The sequence below is a fragment of the Strigops habroptila genome, chromosome 17, assembly GCF_004027225.2.
Source record: "Strigops habroptila isolate Jane chromosome 17, bStrHab1.2.pri, whole genome shotgun sequence".
In the NCBI taxonomy this organism is placed as follows: domain Eukaryota; kingdom Metazoa; phylum Chordata; class Aves; order Psittaciformes; family Psittacidae; genus Strigops; species Strigops habroptila.
In genome coordinates, this window is record NC_044293.2 from 3,860,085 (window position 1) to 3,882,860 (window position 22,776).

Genomic DNA, 22,776 nt, shown 5'->3' on the forward strand with positions numbered 1-22,776 from the left:
TGATGGTACCCATCATACTCAAGGAAAGGTTTCCACGCCTCCAGCTCCCTCCCTGACAAACCTCCATCCATTCATACACAGCTGCTGCAGTGATTGCCTCTTCCCAAACCCCTCAGTCTCCAGTGCAAGCATCTCTGCTCTGCCACAAAACAAACCCCAGGTCCTAAGGGTGGAGATGCTGCACCTCAGAGCAGAGATGCCAACTTTGTTAATCTCCCCGTGCCTATTTCTTTTCCCCCATGTGTTTTTTTTTCTTCAGAAACAAATAAACAGTGAGAAAGATTGCAACCTTCTCCCAAATATCAAGAGTTCAGGCTTGAATCCTGACAAAGATGTGTTTGGTATCTGATTGCACTCGCTGTGATACACCAGTTGCTGCTGCTGGGGTTTGATTGTTTTTAAACACTCTGGGGTTTTGATGATAATAATACCACCTCACTGTGCAGAGGAAACCTCTGGCTTGATTTCCTGTCTAATCTCAGCTTCGACGTTCCCCCTCCTGCCAAGCCAGGGGGCTGGCGATGAGCCTGATTGCTCATCAAACTGCAGTCTTTCAGGGAGGTGCCTGTCTTGGGTGCACCTCCTCCTTTCTATCAGCATGGGTGGGAAATAGCAGTGAGGGGCTACTCAGAGCTCCCCAAATCATGCCTTAAGATGTGCAATAGGAGTTCAGCTCTCTGGAGAGCAGTGGGGCAGTGATGGGCAGGAACACCCCAGGGTTGGTCTGTGCTGCCCGTGGCACAGGAACCTGAGCTGAGAAGGTTTCTCTCTCCTGGACAACACAATTAAAGCCATGTCACTGGTACAGTCTGTACAAGCCGGGTTCATTTTTGGTGAGAAAACGATCAAAACAAGCTTTTACTAAGCACAGTCAGAACAAACTGGCCACAGAAGTGGTGAGGAAGAAGTAAACAAAGCTGTTAAGTTGTCAATGACTTGACTGATCAAACATTAAAGCTGCTGATGAACAGTGCAGATAATCGATGGTGTGACCCTACACGCAGCCCTGGACCAGGCATGACCAGGGTTTGCAGCTGATGCTGCATGGGCCTGTGTGCGTGCCTGACATGCAGGGTGGCCATGGACCACATGGGTGGCTCGGCCCACTTTTAAGCAGAGGTGTATCCAAGGGTGCTGCTTGGGGAATTAATTAAATCAACAATAACTGATTCCAACTGCAATCACCAAATCACCTCTGGTTTACTGGAGCACAGAGAGAGAAGGAGATGCTAATAACTTCATCCTCCATTTAAACCCCCTTCTTGCCTCTGAAAACTGCAATAAAGGAGTGAAGAGGGAATGAAAAAATGAAACCCTTTAGCAAAGCACCTGCTTTGCTGGTGCTGAGGTAGGTGCAGCCCCTGTCACCATCACAGGACCTTCTTGCACATCCTACCTCATCATTCAAGGCCAGGCTGAATGTGAGTCTGAGCAACCTGATTGAGTTGAAGATGCCCCTGCTCATTGCAGGGGGGTTGGACTACACGACCTTTGAAGGTCTCTTCCAACCCAAACTGTTCCATGTTTCTATGGTTCACACCTGGATGTTCCCTGCCATATTCCCCACCCTCTGGCATGCAAGCAGAAAAAGCTCAAACAGAGCTGAAGGCCTCTTAAATCAACGACTTTCCCGACTCAGAAGCTGTGAGAGGATTCATTATTTATACTGCAGAAACACAAAAGCTTAGCATATTTTAAGCTGTCTGAAACCACTTCAAGGCAACTCTTCCTCTCTCTTCTTTCTTTTTTTTCTAACAAAACACACTGAGATGGCTCTGAATCGAGCGGCGGGAGGAAACTTTCGTCTTCTTCCCAAAGAGAAAATAAAATGGAGGGATTGAGGGAGAGAAAGAGAAGAACCCCCTGCGATCCAGCTTGGGATCACCAAGGAACGCCCCTCAAGCATTCTCAATAACCCTTCCATAGTCTCTTTCCTGATGATGCGTGGAGGTTACGGCAGTAGGAAAAGTGAAGGAGGCATCTCTGCTACTTCGTAAGAGCAAGCACACGCAACCAGCTCCTTCAGAGGCAGCCGGACAGGAGGTGCCGAGTGCTGGGTGTCTATTTCTTTCCTCCTTCTCCCCCTTTTTACATTTTCAATTTAGTCACAGCATCTCTAATTTCCTTAGATCTGAAGCCACCTCATGAGACTGGAAGGGAACGATATAGAAGAAAGATGAGAGGGGAAAAAAAAAACAACCCCGCCAGTAATCTTGTAAAAGTCAGTTTTGAAAAATCAATTTTCTTGTGTGACAAGATTTGCTTAAGGCTTTTCGTTCTGTGAAATCAGCCCATCATCCTGCGGGAATGCATGAAGGAAGTGGCAAGTGTGGTTTGGAATAACTCAGATTAAAGACTGCTAAATTAGGCTTGAAAAGCTGCTACCTCTTCTCGCACAGGGAGGGGAGATCTGACCGGAGGAGCCAATGATGCTCCCTTCCCAGGAACATGTCTTGAATGAGAGGTGGCCAACAAGGCTGGTAGAACACAACCCTCAGAGCTCTCAGAATCATAAGGGTGTTTAAAAGAAGTGTTAGCAGCTTTGCTTGGTGGCCAACCATAAGGTCTTTTTTAGCACCCACAGATTCGGGTGCAAAGTTTGCTTGAAATGAGATGCTTTGGAGACAGGTTCACTCCAACGTTGGGAAACTGCAACGCATGGGCAAAGCCTGGAAATCAACGCCTGTCCAATGGGATGCTGGTGGTCCTGGATGGGATTGGAGATAGCCATAACCATGGTGCATCCCCTGTTTCAGCGAGCCCTTCTGAAACACAACAGCAAACCCCTTCCGCCACCTGGCTCCGTTGGAGAGGCTTCATCCAACACAGCAGTTTGGGCGTCATCACTCATTTCCTTTCGTACCTTTAATCATTTCTACATCAGGGAGTGGTGCTCAAGAGTACAAAGCACTTTCCCCTCCTCCTCTCCCCTTCCTTTCTCCCTTTCCAGCTGTCAGACTCTCTCCTCTACGCTCTCTCCTAATTAGTTCGAGCTGCCTCCGAACATCTCCCACCCGCTTGTTCCCATTATCCTGACAAGCCAGGGAATGGGAAGACAAATCTCCCCGTCCCCACACCTCTGTGAGTGAAGGGAGGCTCCTCCAACCCATCTTCCCACTCTCACCAGGAGCTGTGTGCCTCGCTGGAGCCCCCACAACAGCCCAGCCTTGCTGCAGGGATATTTATGCCTTTTATTTGACTGTATTTTCCCTTCTTTAAAGCCTGCTTTTCCCTCTCCGCCTGCCACCCTGCGCACTCCGCTCCCTGTCAGAGGGAGCTGGCAGATGGGGCTGATGCATCATGAAGGAGATCTGAGGAATTCATTTCCCCTTATTTCTTTTTCCTTTCCCCAGCTTTCATTTTCACTTCAGAGCAAAGGTCCAGTTGTCTGGGAGGAAGCTACAAAGACAAACCCGGGCAGGAAAACAGAGATAGTCAGGAAAAATGTTACAGTGCCGATAACTTGAGACCTCTGTGTGCTTTGCATTCATTTCACCCCCAGCTTTAGCTGCATTTTGTTATGTCTATAAATTAGATTTACTCTGTTGCTGCTGTGAAATGCCTGCGGGCCTCTTCCCTGCTCTGGCTTCTCTGGCTTCTCTTGCTGAGTTTGGCTGTGGGAGGCAGGAGGAGAGGTGACAGCCCTGCTGAGGGACGGCATATGGACTCACAGCGTCCTGCTGCTGGACAGACTGCAGCCCTGGCCGGAGGAGGAGGAGGGAGCAGATGGGAACAGGGAGGAGGAAGGCACCAAACTCAAGCAAAGCCCACGCACTGGTTTATACAAGCACTTTGTCCACGCTGGACTGAAGGAGGGAGCTGGTTTGGGGGGGAGAAGGTCCTAAACCTGCCAAGAAATGCAGAACTAGAGTGACCGTTTCACCTGAAGATGCTGAGATGCCTCTTGCCTGGACCAGATATCAGGTGAGCTGCTCCCCACATCATCTTTCTGCAACCCCAGCTCCCCCTGCAGTCCCCAGTGGAGATATCTAGGTATTTTATTCCTGCGAGCATGGTGCTGAGGCTGATGGACATGGGGGAGCGTGTCCGTGCTGCCCATGGACTTCACAACTTGTCTGCGGTCGCTGGCTGCTGTGCAATGTGTTTCAAGCCCTTGACAGTCCCTTTCAAATATTAATAGAGATGTGATTGTAATTTAATAAGAGCTTAATATTGCAGATCCCCCTTCCTTGGCACAGATTGCTGCGGAGACAAAAAATGTGCCAATTAGGTAGTGGCTTTAGTGATCAGAAGCTCTGGGGAATGCAGGCTACAAGGGGGATGTTCACTTTTATTCTAGGCCTTTCATGAATGGGCAGAAGAAAGCAAGCAACATACCAAACACACCAGCTCCCAGGAGCTTTTTCAAAGCCATCTGAATTTCATATTAAAACATATTCAGGTCTTATAGTGCCAGAATAGGGAAAACGGCCACTGCTGTTGCTTGTCTGCAGGCAGTGCCAGGCGTGTCCATTAAATGGATCATCTGCCACCTCTCTGTCAAAAGTTGCCAATGAAATTCATCACCCTGAATATCTGCATCAGCTTCCCACAATCGTAGAATCACAGAATCAATAATCCCTCCTGGCCTTTACAGCCTATGGAGCTGTGAATATATTCTGCAGCTAGATGGAAGTGACAGGGACAACTTTGGTGCCATGGAAGAGCATTAAACTTCCCTGGCCTTTCACAGAGATGTTGTGCAGCCAAAATACCCACAGACCCGTACTTGGGCATGACTTTTGTGAGACAGCAGATCTACCAAAGGCACATATTGCTCAATGCCCCATCCAACATGCAGAGGGAGGCTTGGACACTGTCCCCACTCAGGTGTGTTTGTGCCCCACCGTCTTTAAAGAAAACCTTTTTAAGAAGCAATTGAGTTTGGATTAATATTTGATGAGTGACAGTTGTTGGTTCAAAGATAACATAGTGTTTACAAAGAAGACGGTCTTTTCAACAGACCAAAGCCCACTGAGCAAACAAACATCCAATGCTCCTGCCGCAAACCAGAAGTGTCGGTGGTGGTGGTGGGGCTGGCTCCGAGCTCCACACAACCTAACCAGGCACCCCAATGCTGCAGCTCAAGCCTTGACCTCAGCTCAAGCTCCCCAAGCTGATGGATGCATTAAGATCACCAATATTTAGGCTGCTGGCACCTTCAGTTGATGCTGGAGGATGCCTTGAAGTGTCTCCCTCCTTCATGACTACAAAGAAAATGTTACTTGCAAAGGTCTCTTCTAGCCCTGAGGGTGAGAGCGCTGCATCAATGTGCCAGAGTGAGATATGTGTTATTGTCCTGCCTACACCAACTCCCCATCGCTCTGAAAATATAATCATCATCGGAGGAGCCCAAAAGGCTGAGGGACTCTGCCTTGTGCAATATTAAACTTCCCCATTTTCTTCTGCCACTTTAAAGATTCTCTTTCTTACTGCAAGTGATAAATAATAACAGCAAAGAAACACCCCACAGACACACAACAGACATCAAAAGCCACGAGAAGATTGGCAAATAGAGAGATCTGAAGTGAGCAAAGAGGAGGCCTGGTTGTGAGTCGGTTCACGTAGCCACGACTTCTGTTGCTTTCCATTAATTCTACCCACCATCACAGGTGGCAGAACAACAGCGACAGCTAATTACTCTCTTTCCCTTTCTTGCCCGTTTGCTTGCAGCAAAAGAGAGCCAGTAAATTCCCCAATTCCCCTCCTCCCCGTCCCAGAACTGCCCATTGAGATGCACTGTTAAAGGAAGACGAGGCGGCTGCAGTTTGCCCACACATATGCTCGCTGCCGCTGCTTCTCCAGCCTGGCATGGTGGTTGCGTGATGCTCTGCCTGCAGACGAGCTGGCAGACGCAGGCAGTGGCTCCAGCAGAGCGGATAGGAAGGAGCATCTTTCCCAGGGACACCGGGGAGCCTCTTTGGGCTTTCAACCCCATGTCCGTGGTGCTAATGTAGGTGGAACGCGTCCATGGAGGTGATGCCAAAAAGCCCAGGTCCCCTTGAGCTTGTCTCAAGCAGACGAAGCTGCACAGGCAACAGCAAGGAGCTGTGGAGGAGTGGGCTGAGCTGCTCTTTAGCTGCAAAGGAAACATGCTCTCAGTTGGAGGTAGGATAAAGCAGAGCCAGATGGGGTATACGACCCTGCAGAGGCCGTAAGGATATGTCTATGTAGCTAGAGGGAGAGCACGTAACTGAGCAGAACCCCTGCTGCCAGGGTTAATTCATCTCTATGGCAAAAACCCTGCTCACACAGGGTGCGAGCCCTCTGCCTGCCTCCCACCCCTTGCTTTTGGTGACACTGGCCTGTCCCACATCCCAAATTGAGTGACAGCCCGGGTGACACTGTGGGTGAACAAGCCCCCTTGGGGAGAACGATGCTTCTCATCAAGAAATCCTTGCTGCCAGTGAGGGATTGGGATTTCAGCTCCAGCTTCGGCTGCAGGGTAACCTCAGCTAAGAAAAAGAGCTGTGTCTCCAGCAAAGCACACCCTGCCTGCCCCCCAACATCACGAGATGACACTGAATTTTAAGGCAGAGGGATTCAGGCTTCTTCTCGCCTTAGGAAATGCCACAGAGGCCAAACCTTTTGTGGAAAGCTGTCAGTTTTGACAAGATGTCATTAAACACCCCAAAGAGGAGAAGATGCAGTGCAGGCTGTAACTTTCCTCTCTGGCCCTGCAAGCAGATCACTCCAAGATCTCTTTTCTAACCAGGTTTTGCATTGAAACCCCCATGTACGTGATAAATTATAGAAGAGAGCATGAAGAAAACCTCTTCAGGTAAAAGAAGCTGCCTTGATTTAATCAAAACTACTTTCTCTATGGGGGGTGTGGGGATTTTTGCCCTCTGGGAAACTGTGTTGAATTTGGTTTCTTTTCCCTAATGAAGAGAGTGAGGGGTTTGTGCTTAGAACCATAGGGCAGCAGGACCAGCAGCTTCTTGCTAATGAGGAGCACAGTTCATGGGTGCTTCCCAGCCAAGAATCTTTGGGGAGATGCTCGACCTCGCTTGCTTTACCCGGCCAGAAGAACCTGGGGTGCAAACCCAATGCAAAACTCATCGCCATATCAAACTCAAGCAAGGTGACAGCTTGCTCCTGTATTCGGGGATGGCCCTGTGGAGCTGGCTGTGGATTTATGCCCAGAAAAGGGGATTTATTTTGTTTAGGCTTTTTTCTTCCCTTTGTGTTCAGAGCTGTTTACTGACAAACATATTGGGAGGCATTAAAAGCAAATGTCGGCTGAAGACCAAGATGTGCTATCTCTATTTGAGGATGAGGGAAGCCACAGGAGATATGTTAGAGTGGGAAAAGAATCACACTATCTCTCTATTGCTTGGTTTTAAGGCAGAATAAGTTCATTTTCACCACTGACAGGGTCCCACGTGGCCCTGGAGATGACACAGAGCTCATGTTCTGCCTTTTCACACCTCCAATATCCCAGTCCTGGAGCTTTGCATGTCCCACATTCCCTTCCAGTCAGCGGTAAGGTGCAGGGGGCTGCTTGCTTGGATGTCCCACTCCAAAGGACTCCAAGCTTCAGTGCTGGGACATCTGCCACCTTTACATAGTTAGTGAAGAGATTTGGGATCTTTTGGAAGGAAAAAAATCCTTCCCCAATCAATCAGAGCCATTAAGTGGAAGGAAGCCCCGCTGAGCGTGGCTGAATTCCATTTGCTCGTCACAGTGGTAGGGAAAAAGTGTGATGTTAACATGTTAAGAGAACTTCAGAAATGAAAAAACAAAAGTGCTTCTTGAATTTTCATGATTTTTTCTTTTTTTCACCCTAAAAGAAATCCCTTTTATGGGAAAACATAACCTGAAAAAACCATGCAATTAATTCTGAGAGTGGAGTCCATCACAAAACCAAACACGGCAAAGAAATAACCCCAATGCTCAGGCAAAGGGAAGGGTGACAAGGCACGTGGCCTCGGGGTGGATGAGAAGGGCAGAAGAGGGCTACGGGTGGCATTTGCAGCTACAAGAGAGAGCAAAACCCAGCACTAACGAGGCAGCACTGAAGAGGGGAGAAGCGTGGCACGTCCATCTGCTGCTTGGTGGGGAAAAGCAACCCAGCATTGCCTTGCCATGTACCCAGAGGCTGGAAACAGCCAAGAGGAAGGAGGAAACACAGATTGGAGCCTTCAAGGCTGCTGCAGTGCACAGAGGTGGGTTCAGGGATGATGTGAAAGCCCCTGGTGCTGAGGATCAAACTTAATGCCCTGTCTTTGGAGCAGAAATACTGCCACTGACAGGTTCCTCAGCCAGAGGTGGTTGTTCTGTCTTCGACTGTACCAGAATCAATCAAGGCAAGACCCACACGGGACGTTCGCCCAGATCCCTCCCCAGCTTGTCACACACTTCATACTCCTCCTAACTGTAAATATGAAAACAGGGCTATTTGTATCTTTGACATTAATTGACTTCTCAAATTAATAACTCTTCTGTGTAACCAGGAACGCAATTACTGCTTTGTTGTGCTGATAGCAGATCTCCAGCTGGAAGGAGTTGTTCCTACCAGCAAACTTGATTGTATTAATTAAGCTGTACGAGCCTAACAGGAGGCGGGTCATGGTAACCTGTCCCCGGAGGTGCCTCCTCTGTTATTATCAACCGAAGCTGTTGCAAAGCCAGAGCTGATCGTGTGCTTGTGTGTGCATGCTCCTGGCTGCCAGGCAGGAGTGAGGAGCGGCTGATTGCAGTGCTGGGCTGGGGGTATACCTGCTTGCTGTGAAATGTCTTTGTGCTGGCTCTGATATGAGCCCTCCTGGCCAACGATGCTCTCTTGTCCCAAAGTGTGATGACAACTCACCCTGCTTCCCATACCCGTATCTTTGTCTGCTTAGACCAAGAAACCTTTGAGAGAATCATCAGAGAATGGGTTGGGTTGGAAGGGACCCTAAAGCTCGTTCAGTTCCAACCCCCTGCCACGGGCAGGGACACCTTCCACTAGAGCTGGTTGCTCCAAGCCCCTGTGTCCAACCTGGCCTTGAACACTGCCAGGGATGGGGCAGCCACAGCTTCTCTGGGCACCCTGTGCCAGTGCCTCATCACCATAGGTACCCCTGGGTACCTATGTACCCAGTCAAAGCACCTCTGCTCTGGTCACTTCTGAGCTCTGCGCCATGCTGCTGGGATTAGAGAGTCTTACAGCGGTTGCTTAAGGGTTACACAGAGACAGCAAAGGAGTTGTATTGTTCAAATCATAAAAGAGTATGCAAAAAAAACCCTGAAAAAAAGGAATTTTCCTGTAATAGACTTTTCACTCGGCGAGCTTTGCGCTTTATGTCCCCAAACAGATGGCTCCACCTGCTCGGTGCCAGGCCTCTTAATCCACTCCAAAGTGCCAATGAATCTCTGACCGAGGACTTGCTGCATGCAGCAGAACATAGCAGACGGCCTAACGCGGAGACAGTTGCAGTCTCTCAACGTGTAACAACATCATCAAGGTAAAAGCAGCATCAGGGAGCCATCAGAGCAGGGATGCTGGGAAGAGGACCGTACCACCACAGCTCTGCTGGGACCAGGGGCTGTGTATGGCTCCAGCCATCACATCCCGCAGCCAGAGGACAGCAGAGGCCACAGGAATGAGCTAGAGTGACCACCAAGCAGTGATAAACATGGGACAGAGTGGAATAGCCACCCAAACCCACAACCAGCAGCCACCTTACCTGTACTGGGTGACAGCGGGGTTGGCCTTGGCAGAACAGTGGAACTTCACAGTGTTATCCTCTAGCACCGGCTGTGGCTCCACGGACAGGTTCACAAGGGGTGGGTCTGCAAACAGACAGAGACAAGCCCATAAGCAACACAAAGACATGATGCAACATCCCCATGCCTGCTACCTGCCATGCTTCCGAGTCTGGAAAGCAGGATTTGGTCGTGAGAAAACAAGGTAAATGCACTGAGACTCCTTGATGCTGTGAAATAATGTGTAAGACAGGCTGGTGTCACGCACGCTGTGCTTGTCTTGGAGGGCTTCAGTAAATAAGACAGAAAGAGGAGACACACACACCATTCGTTGTAGCATTTCACTTCAAAAATGTTAACGCCGGCTCTGATTCCTGTTTAAGGAAATAAACTTGCCTGCTTTGAAAAGCTCCCATTTAATATCTCGCTGTGTAATGATGATCTTTTGTCTATCCGCTAACTTGAAAGTGGCATTTCTGCTCTTTCATCAGCCTAATCATCTCTGCCAAGTCCTTATCGGTGTCACAGGCCTCTCGGTTCTTCCAGCTGGTGCTGGTTTCTCTTCTTTTTACAAGATAAGCATCGAAATGCTTTAGCAGCAGAAAAATTTAGGAGAGAACTGATGAAAGCAAGTGAGAAGTGAAAAGGGTGCAATGTTTGGATGGGGAATAAGAATATCCAGAGTTGTTTTCAATTTTCATGATGTCTGGGAGGGGGGGTTTGGACATCCAGCTTTAGGTTTTAAGGATAGGACCTCATTTGAGGGACAAAGCAGAAAGAAATGGCCTTATGAGGCCTCCCCCCCTGCAGTCCTGCATCTGGCTCTGGGGCAACAACACAAGAGGAACGTGGAGCTGTTGGAGCGAGGCCAGAGGAGGCCACGGAGATGCTGCGAGGGCTGGAGCAGCTCTGCTCTGGAGCCAGGCTGAGAGAGCTGGGCTGGGGCAGCCTGGAGAAGAGAAGGCTCCTGAAGGGGAGACCTTAGAGCAGCTCCAGTGCCTAAAGGGGCTCCAAGAAACCTGGAGGGGGGCTTTGAACAAGGACAGGTAGGGATAGGACAAGAGGGAATGGCTTTAAGCTGGAAGAGGATAGGTTTATGATACTGATGGGAGAATGGCCGGACTGCCACCTCTCTTTTGGGTACCACTTTACAAAGGTAATGACACTGGGTGAAACCTCACATGAATGAGTGATGAGGAGGAAAAGGTGATGCTGCCTGCAAAGCATGGGAAGGGTTGGCACTGGGAGGGGAGAGGAAAGCAGAAAGTCTGTCCGTGTGCCAAGTGAGCACAACAGCACCCAAAGCAACCCTGTGTTATTCCAGTCTCTCCCTGCGAGGCATGGGATGGGTTGGGATCATCCTTATGGCAAGGCTGGGGACCAAAAGGGAGTCTCTGAGATGGCCTCAGCTTGAGCAAGATGGGAGAGGGAAAGGCAGTGGCTGGTGTCGTGCTGCAGGAAGCTGGCGTGCTGCAATGCCTCCTCCTCCTCCACCTCATCTCCACCTCATTAGGCCCCATGATATTTACCCAGCCAGAGGCAGGCTTTGTTGCAAGCAAAGCCACCTGCCTTCTCGCTGGGAAATGATGACGAGGAAATTATAGGTATTTTCAATTTACCCTAATTTCATTTTAAAATGTGCAATTCAAATGACAATAAAGATGGGCGCAGTTGGGAATATAAATGAGCTTCCCTCACCTAACAGCCCAGAGATATATAGTGGGCTCCTAATTCATTTGCAGGCATCCTGACACTTCCCTATTGTTATACAACAACAGCTAATCACCTTCCTTTGTTAAGTATGAATCACACTTCTCTTTAGGAGCTTCCCCATTGTTTGATGGTTTAGTAGCTGTGCCTAGGATTTACAGAGGAGCCTCTTTGTATTAAAATGAGCCCGGCTCCCTCCTGCACTCAAAATTAAACAAAAAATAGAGATTAAAAGGCAGGAAAAAAAAACCTACAGCAACGGAAATGAATTGAAGTCTTTGATCTTGCCTTTCACAAAAGGGATTGGGCTTTCTAATATTGCAGTAGCTCCCTGTGAGGCAGCGGGTGCCGTGGGTTAGCGTGGGTTTGTGTGTGCCAGTGTGTTTTGGGAGAGTTAAAAGGGGGAAAAAGACACAAATTGTAGCTCGTCAGAATGTAATTCCACTTGGTTACAATTAGAATTCCTGCCTGGCTTCTTGTAATTAATGTGAATGATGGAATCAGACAGAGCCAGCCTACAGGAGAGCGTGCATGCAAATGCTTATATGTCCAGGTAACCAGTATCCCCACGAGCATCGCCCCTGGGGACCAGCATCACTCCTCATGTGCAGCCAGTGAGGAACCAGAGCGAACCCTCAGCTCCCACTGGTTTAAATTAGCCCCTGGGAAATGGTTGCTGGGATCATGGGCTGAGCATCATGTTCCTCTCTCCTACGGATGCCCAGAAAAGCCCTTGCAAACCTGTACCCTGGATCCAAAAGCAGCCTGTGGGCCAAATGAGGACTGAGGAGCTGGAGGAAGACTGAGATGCCTCTTCAGGTCTGGACTTTCATGCTCCCCACTGGGAAGGACAAAAGGGAATCAAACACTAATGCTACAAGGACAAACACAGCAGGACACAGTGATGCTGCGCACACTTTGCTCATCACCCTGGTGCACTTCCCTTTTCCTTTTGCCACCTCCTGCTAAGACATACAGATGCAGATAAATCCCTTCTTGCCATGAGAAGAAGACGTGTAAAAATGAGGAACTGCACATGTCTGTGTAGAGGCTTGGAGCAAATGGCTCTGGATAAGCAATAACCCCACTCCTCCCCAGCCCAGCATGCCGGGTGTGCATTTCCACAGAGCCACTGGGCCCTGGCACTGTAAATAGTTTATGGCATATCAAACTATTAAACATGATTTTAATCCCACTTGTGATGTTCGGTGCATAACTCACAGGAGGCTGACTTTGATGTGGCTGGTGGAACGGAAATCACATTGAACAGATGTTCCAGCTGGAGTCGCTTAGTGTTTCCATTACAGACCCTGCTCGGGGTTGGGGTTTTTTCAGCTGCTTTTTTCCCTTTTCTTTATGGAAAGGGAGGCTTTTATGACTCAGCTATTTCATTGCTCCAAAATGCCTGCATGAGATTGATGGGAGCCAGACTGAAAGGGGATATTCTCTTCCACCATGCATATACGCCCTGTGTAGGAAACACCCCCCATCCTGGCCTTTCCTTGCTGCCGCTGAGTGTTTTTGATGTTCTTTTGGATCACAAAAGGAAGCAAAAGGAGAAGCAGTGATTTAGCAGTCTGCTGCTTCCTGAGAGGGATCATTTTTGGTTCCCTGGGATTATTTTGCAAGGCCACCTCTTTCAAACCTATGGTGTGAACAGCAGAGGTGGAGATGTGCAGGCTCCAGGGTGAAATGTTGGCACTGGGAGAGCTGCTGGGGAGGAGAGGCAGGGGGTTGGAACTGGATGAGCTTTCAGGTCCTTCCAACCCAAACCAGGCTGTGGTTCTATGAAGAAGAACCTCCTCTCACCATCCGGGTGGTACAGAGGGGTACCTTGCCTGTGCAGCCAGCCTTGCCCAGGACAAGAAATGAGTGATCCAGATAATTTTTGCTTAAGAAAAGCACCTTTCGCTCATTGCAGAGTGGATGCAGCCAGGTTGGGAAGGAAACCTAATAGACTGCGCAGCAGCTGGAGCAGTCTCTTGCATCCAGGATGAAATCCATCCCACTGCAGGCTGGTTAATCCATCTTGGTATTTTTCTATCCCTCCATCACCCATCCAGCACTGGGAAATTGATATCCTCATTAGACTCCATTAAGAACAACATCTTTTTAATAGCTGGATAGGATATTATTATTGTTGCGTTCACAGCATGGAGTATTTAATGGCTCGGAGTGGAAATTGGTGCTCTTTATTGGGCGCTTCTCTTTTCAGAGCAGATTCTACCAGGCTCAGGGATGCAGCTCACGTCTCCTGCCCCGCACTGTACAGCACAGTGTAATGATGTCTTGGGCTTCACGTTGTCTGTGCGGATGCGTGTGCGTCTCCAGCAATTGTAACTGTTTGCAGGCTGTGAAATAACCCATGCTATTATCTCATTTTATCTGGCCAGCTCTGTCAGGACATGCTATCCAGCGACCCAAGAGCCTGTTAATCTTCCGGCAGCAAAAGCTGGAAGTCTTAAATGGTGAATTTTCTGCTGTGCTCGAGTTTGTTCAGCCAGTTTTAATTGGGCTCTGGAAAGCAGCTGGCATGCTAATATTGAACACCCTGCATTTGCAAATTGTTGGTAAATACAGCTGCAGGGATTGCGTGTGCAAATGAAGCCCTGCTGGAGCGAGGTCAGGATGAGCCCGAGAGCAACAGCTATTACAGAGGAAGAGGGAAGAGATCTGTGGAGTTTAGAGAAAGGAAGGTTTTGCTTCATGGGTTTACAGTAAAGGGTAAATGATGTGGCTCTCGCCACACACATGTCCCCATCGGTTAGTGGCTGATGCTGTATTTCATGGGAGGGAGACTTCCCATCCATTAAATGTCTAACATGTTATCTCAGTGGAGAACAACACAAAGAACTTTGTGTTGAACAGCCTGTGATACTGGAAACATGCTGGTTTGTACCAGAAGTCTTCATGGGCCTTATCTCTGCTACTGGCCATGTCTAGAGATACTGCTTGCGCAGCCAAAACCATTCCCTGCTCCAGACACACCAGAGGGCCTGGATCAGCTGGGCCACATGCAACGCCCACCAGATACCCAGAGCATGGCAGCTGGTGCTGCTTTTGCTTCAGACCATGGACACAAGACGCAAAAGCTGGGAACAGCCCATCCCTGGGGTGTTCATGTCCATCTGGTGCCCCAGGGACTTCAGGGATGAGCTCTGTCTCTGACTGCACTGTATCAAGGCACCAGTAAAGGGAAACCCCCAAATCCCAGCATCCCGCTCCTGGCTGGAGTCAGATCCATGCAGGCAGCCCTGTGGAGAGAGCAGGGAGGTTGGGATCATGCAGTACCCAGAGGTAGCTCAGCCAGCCATGTACTCACGTTGGATATCAATGGTGACAGAGGTCTCCTTCCCACTGGGAATGGCTTTGTTGGTGGCACGGCAGATGATGCTCTCCCCGTTCTCAATGTCAGAGGGGGCGATGAAAAGGGTGCTCATGATGCTCTCCCTCTTGCCATCACGGAGAAGTGTCTGTGGGGGGAGAAACAGGGATGAGAAGAGGCAGTTTCCTACAGGAGAGGGTCCCTTTCCCTGGCCAGACTCTGCACACACAGAGCCAGGCTTAGCCAGGCAGTGCTTCCTGCAATAACAGTTCCTCTGGCTGGAATCTGCCAAGAAGCCTTTGGGGAATAGCATAGACAAATTTCACTGCACTTCCCTGGGAATTGGGCACTTAACTCCCATCTGCTTCCCTCCAGCCCTGCTGTGCCTTGACCTGGGAATGCCAGCTCCAGTGAGATACATGTCATCCGCTGTCCCAGGAAAGGGGGAGACAGGGGACAGACAGGACAACCAGCTTCTTCAACCTGCTGCCACTTTCTGTGCCAGGGGAGTGTAAAAAGCTTCTGGGCCACTTTAGAATCATAGAATCATAGAATAGTAACGGTTGGAAAGGACCTTAAGACCATCTAGTTCCAACCCCCAACTTTAGTTAGCAATGAGGGGTGATGCCAGCTGCCAGCAGCATGGGACTGATCCTGACCATGGGTCCCTGGATGCCATGCAGTGGTCCAGCCCATGGCAGATCTTCACCCCTCTGGCTCACTTTGCGCTGGGGATCACTGTAATGGGGACCTGAGGATGCCAGAGATCCAAAACCTTAAGGCTGGTACAGCAGTTGTTAACCAGCTCTATCTGCTCAGCTTTGGCACCTTGTTTCTTCCCCGGACTTCTCTCCTTTATCAGGAACCCTGGAGCCCTCCTAATCCTCCTCAGTTCTTACAGACAGCGGTCACATCACCCTGTAGCCCCGCCTTTGGTAAACAAAACCCGTTGAGCCCTCGGAGGCTTGAGATATTGCATTGGTTTCAATCTTTTAATCAATCTCTGGGCTTTCCTCTGACCTCTCTCTGGTTTATCAACATCCACCGGGGTCCAGAAATGCCAGAAACGCAGCTTTTCCCGGCCGCTAATCATAGCCCATGGATACATTCATCCCGTAACTATGTATTTTGGCTCCTGCCAGGCAGTTTTCCCCTCTAAGTCTGTATCCTTCAAGTTTCTTCCTCCCCATGTAAGCCAAGTGCTTTATTGAATTATAGACATATGGCAGCAAGACTAAAGCTTTCACCACCTGGGTTCATCCTGACACTGCGTTCCTGTGTACATGTCTGTACTCCTCAGGTACACTGAGGGTGGATGGGGCTTTGAGCAACCTGGTTTAGTGTCAGGGGGCTGGAACTGGGTGAGCTTTAAGGTCCCCGTTAACCCAAACCACTCCATGATCTATGATGGAGAGAAACTGTCACTGCAATCAGCCCAGAAGCTGGGGAGAAGCAGGCCCAAGACCTATCAGCAGGTGATTGTCAGGGCCTGAGTGCGCCAACAGTGCTTTATTTCCCTGATGAAACTCATCTGGGGACTCTACCCAAGAGCTCTTTACCCATAAGCCCTGGAGAAGTATTTAAGCTCCAGCTCTAGGTTAGGTCCTGCTTTGGGGGTGGTGATGTGGATTGGGTTTCCTGTCTCACTTCCAGGGCTGCCTCATCATTATAGACATTCTAAAGATTGCTGTGCTGTAAATGACCCTCCTATGACCATCAAACCCGCTCTAATGCTGTGCCCTTGACGGTAAGGCTGCTACCCTGAGCTTACTTTATTGTCCCTTTATGTGCCCTTCCCTTGCAGAACAGCCCCACTTTTGGTGCTGAGGATGTAGTGGACCCTAACCTTGTGCAGGACCTTCCCCTTGCAGTGTCCCTGAGGCTCCAAACCCTGCAGGATCCCATAATACCCCCTTATGGCTATAGGGACCATTCCCTGACTCCTTCAACAGGCATCAGGGTATGTATGTGGGTTTGCAGATAGTGGGATGTGTTTGTGGAAGGCCCTCATGGAAAACCCTCTAGTGAATCATGAAAACCTGAGATTCAGCCCCAGAAGCTAAGGTTCTCCTGATGCCAGGAGAAGGGGATGATGCTTTGTTCATGCAGAATAGGACTCTCTTCCCCTTGCATCCTTGAAAGCTGCTTAAAATGTTGTGTAAATCTCTGTACTGCATGAGATGGAGCTGCAGCCTAAAAAGCTCTGCTTTAGAAAGTGTTTTTCTGTTGGAAAGATAAATAAAGGAGGGGTGTTCATCCTTCTCTGCTACCCACCACTTGTGGGGCTGAAAAGAAAGGGCTCTAATGCTGGCTCCCCAGGGCCAGGTCTGAGCAGTCCGCAGTGGAGAGGAAAGCTTGGGATGAACAGAATGAGTTATAAACAACTGCAATGGCCTGGGTTTTAATTAATTCTGCTTGATTGGAGAGAGGGAGAGGTCAGTTCTCTGTGGCTTTAATTAGTGCTGCCTCTTGCATTAGCACGCAGGGAGATCGGGCAAGTCCCCCTCTGCTTGCACCCATCAGCTCTAAGGAAACAGCTCAGCTTCATCTGAGCTATCCGTGTGCTCTGCAGGGTGATGGGGAGGAGGAGGAGGGTGTTCTGGCTCCTCTGCTTCTCCAAGCAGATCGGGGTGATGCTGGAATGAGGCTGGATGAAGGCTTTGCAGAGCTAGCAGAGGGTGAAATGTTTATTAACAGATCTTCAGGAGCTGGAGAGGAAGGCCTTTGACTCCCGGCTTTGAAGTTTGCTTGCATTACAAATGGCTTCAAACTGACCTATTTTATGCCTCCAGTTTTGTTCTTTAGGAGTTTCCATTAGAGATGTCAAGTGTTACTGAATCTTTAGCACTTACCAGACATCAGGCGCCTATAAAGAGGAGCACATGTGGGTACCCATTCCGAGTATGCTGTCGATCGCTCTTTGATGGTTTCCTTTATGACCCAATAAAGGCTTTCCATTTAAATTAAAAAATGCCAACAACCCTGATCATTTGTCATGGAAAATTGCCGTTGGAGGAAGGGACATATGTCACTGCAGCTGCCTTTCCATCCAGAGGTTCTGCTACAGCCAAGGCCAGGCCAGTGTTGGCTGTGCTGGACACAGCATTACCACAGCCAGGTGGGATTCTGGGGGGAGAAAAGGGCATGCCAGGCAATTGTGAGCTATTAGAGGGTAGAAAAAGCCAAGCAGGTTCAAATGGGCTGTTTTCCTCCCACATTCTCCATTGAGAAGGTTGCATGGGGTGATGTACAGTGAGAATCTCAGCTCTGCAGAGTTGAAGGTGCTGCCCTAGATCTTTTGGAGCTGTGTGAAGAGCAGTGTCATGCTACACCTTTCTGAAGCAAGGGAAGAACAAAGCCTTTTGTCCCAGCCCTGTTCTGCCTCACCTTGGAGTAGGTGGCTCCATTGATGACTTCTCCTTTCCGCATCCAGATGATGGAGGCTGCTGGCTTGGCATTGTCTGCATGGCAGGTCAGGTTGAGGGGGTCTCCTGCTCTCAGGCTGATGATGGGACCCCCCATAATGACAGGATCATCTGGAGGAACTGCAAGGAAAGAGGACAGAGGAGACAGTGTCATTTGCTAGCATTAAACCAACCTTCCTATGGGGTCTGGGCTGCTGGGATTGGACTGTGACCTCTCAACCTCTGCAGCTCGCTTTGATGTGGCTGTGGCAGCTTCCAACCCATCTCACCATGTTATATCTGGCTTGCCTTTTGCTGCTCGTATGAAAGCTCTGCCCCAGATCTGAACTAAAGCCTCAAACTGGCTGAAGTTTTACAGGGGGCATGGCATGGTTGGCTGCCTGAGCTTTGCAGTAATACAAAGGGTCAAGCCTATGGTAGAGAAACCCACAAAGAGCTATAAAATACTCAAAAATCCAGGATGTTCCTGAGCTGCAAGTGTTTGAAGGAAATAGCCCTGTTTGCTGATGCTGCTCTTCTATTCCTCTGACCCCTGTTCCTCTGACTGCAAACTGGGAGGTAGCAAGGGTTATGTGGGGAGGGACTTGGACTGTTCCCTATTGAACTCAGGGGGAACAGCTTCTATGGGCATCAGGAGTGTGGTCTCCAACTGCCTTTGAATAGGGCTCTGTTGGCAGCACTCTGTTGTGGTGGGATGGAGGAACCCCTGAGCGCTCCCTTGCTCTGCTTTGATTTCCCTGTTGCTTTCCCTCATTGTCTGTGCTGTCTCACTGCACAAAAGGTTGTGAAACTCCTCTCATTCAGCCAGACTCCCTCTTGCCATGGTGAGTCTTTTAAGCATCTTCCTCCTGTGAAAGCTGGTTTTGCCAGGGGTGTCAAGGAGGTGTTTAAGATCTCATCCTTCCTTTCAAACCACCTCAGCCTGACAGCCTGTGTAAGGCTGCATCCTCATTACAGGACATGGCTTTGCTGGTATCACACAGCCCCCGGAGCATCTGTTTCTTGTATTGAGAAGCGCTTCATGCCAGAGACAAGGAGGAATGGAAGCAGGGATGAGGGGTACATAAGCATGGTCTCCTCTGGCTAGTTCTTGAAGCCTGGCATCTCCACACAGCCCTGGTGTGTTAAAAGATGGGAAATTCAGCTGGTGAGAGGGGAAAGGACCCTTCTCCATTAACCCAGTTGGGTCTGCTCTAGCCAAGACCTGCTCTGAGGAGGGATGATGGATCTGTACGTCTCAGCCTAGCTTCTTACAACCAGATCCTTTGGGAAACCAAATGCTGTCGTTGCTACAGATGTGTTGCCCACCTACCTCATGGCCTGTTTAGGAGCTCTGGGGGTACATGTGGCACTGGGAAGCCAACCAAAATGTAGAGGGGACAGTGGGAAGGCATCCCTGTTGCAACCCCTCTTTCCTAAGCAGAAGAGCTCATGTTAGCGAAGGATGTAGGAAGAAACTGCTGCTTCACACCCAGCTCACACACCTCCTACCCTTCAGCATCCTCACCAAGGGGATGCACTGGGGGAAAGGAGAGCTGCTTTGGTTACAAATCAACACCTCTTCCCCCTCCCTCACCATGCAAAGTGTGTCAAAGCTGGCCAAAGACCCCTCTGAAACTCCCCCAGTACATGCCTGCTTCAGCTCCTGAGCTTCCCCTATGTTTTAGCTGGTTGAGAACCATTTACAAGCCCCTCTCCGCCTCTTCCAGCTGAACTGGGGAGCTGGGAAGGGATTATGTTGTGTGACAACCGGAGGTGGCTGCCTGCATCAGCCCGGGATTTGTAGGCAAGGCAGATGTGCTGGTTGCACACAACGCCGGTCACACACGTGTCTGCCAAACGCTGTGAGTAATGGGATTTCTCAGCTCAATGGGTGGAACCCAGGGACTGGAGGCAGAAAAGCTTTTCTACATGGATCCAAAATGTGCTTTTTCAGGCTACAAGGTTGGAAAAAGAAGAGTGAAAATCTGCGGTTGGTGTTGGCTGAAATGTGTCAGGCCTGAAATATGAAAATGTGAAGAAACCTGCTTCATTCTGCTGCTATTTAACTATTATTTTCACTTTAAAAATTCAATGAATAAGTTTAAACTGTTTAAAAAAAAAACCCCAAACTGGTATTTTTCAATATTTTTTCACCTCGCTGAAGCTATTAATTGAATTTGACCTCAGCTTGTAAAATATTGGAAATTCATCTTGTGGAGCAGGGGAAAAAAACCAACCCACGAGCTGTTCTCTCTGAAGAGCAGCCTGGAATTAAATGAAGGGAAACTTACACTGGGAAGTTTAATATTCCTGGCTGATGCCCTGTAATTGGCTCACATCTGAAGATCCTCAAAGCAGTCCTGCCTGTCCCTTAGCTGCCCATGAAACCTAAGGGACATCATGGGACAACCTAATGCAGACGGACATCGAGCTACTTGCCTTGTGCCAGAAAACCTTGTTCTCTAACCTACTGTTTCTCTCCTGTTTCTTCTTATTGGGTTAGCAGCAAGACTTGGGGAGCTGCTTGAGGAGGACAGAGAACAGGCCCTGATTACATCTTCCCAAGTAAGTGGTTATTATCCCCCAGTTATTCGTGTAGCCATGAATTATTGATGGTCTCCAGGCTCACTAACCAGGGGACTGGTTGGGCAGGAGAGGGGCTGATGAATAGGAATCAGCAATGTCTCTCAACAGCTCTAACTCTTGCAAAATGAAGGGTGGGTGTATTCCTTTCCCCCTCTAACTCCAACCTGAAAGGAGGAGGAGGAGGAAGGGAAGAATGAAAGATAAAAAAGGGAGAAGAAGAAAGAAGGGAAAGCGAGAAGCTGGTAGCATAGAGCCATGATCCATTATTCATCCACCGTGCTCCCAGGATTGGTTGTTATTATAAGGCATCACTACAGAACCTGGTCTGCTAATTTTTAATCACATAGATGTAGAAGCACCAGCCTTTCTGATTAATACAGGGATATAAATAGGAAAAGCTGTTCGGGGTTGTGTGTGGTTATTCCTGACAGCAGAGAAAACAGAGTTAACCTTTACATGCCTGGAAAGCTCAAAAAAAGAATGAAAGAAGTGATTCTTGAAGGCTCAAGCCTTCAAGAGTAGGAACAAGCCAGAGAGATGGATGACATGCAGCTGCTTTTGGGGTGGAAGCCCTAAAAGATTATCCCTTAATGGACCTTATCACAGAATCATCATGGAATGGTTTGCCACTAGACCAGGTTGCTCCATGCCCCATCCAACCTGGCCTTGAACACTGCCAAAGATAGGGCACCCTGTGCCAGTGTCCCACCACCCTCATAGGGAAGCATTAGGGTGAGAGGCCCCAGCAGAAGGTCTCCTGCTCCTGTCAGTGCACTCAGGACCTCAACTGGAGAACTGGTCACTGCAGACAGAACTATCTAAAGAAATAATGACAAGCTGCTCTCCATCACCTTCCTGTTTCCTGTCAAAACACAGGCTTGCTGAACATTCTAAACCAGCCTTGGCCAGGCATTAATCTGCTCTCTGTAGCTGGGGGCTGTGTGGATGAGCAAGGACAGCCTGGGATCTCTGCTCCTTGCCCTCCAGAGTGCTTTGGGAAAAGCATGCTTTCTATCAGCATAAAGAAATACAAATAAATGAGGGGTGCTCTTGGGCTGCGCATTCAGCAACTCCCTAAATTAGTTGGCTAGTTAGAGGCTTTCTTGCACACAGACCCACCCTGCAATGCTTAACTGTATGATTCATCAATGAGACCATGCAGAATTAGTCAGGGCTGGACTAACACCCCAGGCTAACACTGCACTAAGAACACAGGTGGCTCTAAATGCTCCTGGCATCCAGGCTGCTTGAGTCAACAGGATCCTCCAGCAGTCAGCTCCTGGAAGCAGAGGAAACAAAAAGCCCTCCAGCCACCAGTACTTCTTCCCTAATTAAAGCTAATGGCTTGTTGTTGTTGTGGCTGGTGCCTTCTTGCTGCTGGGTTTGTGTAACCAACCTCTTCTTGGGACAGTGTTAAGAGATTCAACCCCATATGCTCACTGCTGGGCTGGAGAGACAGATAGTGAGCATCCCTAAGGATTGCTCTGAGTCATGTATCTGCAGGTAACATTCAGCTGACATTAGGGTCAGCCCAAGTGGGGAATGAGATCCCTTGGGCAAGGCATTACTGATGCATTGCTCATCTTCCTTACAGGGTCTGCGGCACTCAAGGCCCTGGGTTCACCCTACATGTATGTTAAAAGTGACCAGAAGATGCTCAACGTGCTACAACCTATTGGAAGGTGCTTCCTAGACCCAAATCTGACAGTCTAAGTGTAGACCAAAAGCATCCCCAGCACTCCACAGTGGTTTGCTAACAGTACTTGGGCTGGCTGCCTTCCAGCAAGCTGGCACTCAGAACACAAGGCCCCATGGAGATGATGATGATGAAGACATGAACAAGGGTATGTTTGCTCCTGTATTTTGACCCTACAGTAAGGAAGCACTGAGGACCCCAGGGAGGCAGCCTGAAGGGATATAGTTGACCCTCTGATGCAGAAAGGGTGGATCTGGAAGCTTTGCTCTGGTGCAGTGAGGTGTTTGTGCATTCAGACATCACATTCTGGGCTTGTCAAAGAGGCATGTTTGCCTCTTGTAGACAAGTCAAGCTTATGAGGG

General features: G+C 49.2%; 1 protein-coding gene across 3 annotated transcripts in view; it reads right to left on the reverse strand.

Annotated features, from left to right (window-relative positions):
• Positions 1-22,776, reverse strand: part of KIRREL3 (kirre like nephrin family adhesion molecule 3) — a 279,213-nt gene that overhangs the window by 24,858 nt on the left and 231,579 nt on the right. For all 3 annotated transcript variants that reach the window (XM_030505450.1, XM_030505451.1, XM_030505449.1), the window contains 3 exons: positions 18,113-18,270; positions 14,723-14,873; positions 9,672-9,777 (listed from right to left, as the gene is read on the reverse strand). In XM_030505450.1, the coding sequence (XP_030361310.1) occupies positions 9,672-9,777; positions 14,723-14,873; positions 18,113-18,270 (415 nt within the window). The remainder of the gene's footprint in view (positions 1-9,671; positions 9,778-14,722; positions 14,874-18,112; positions 18,271-22,776) is intronic.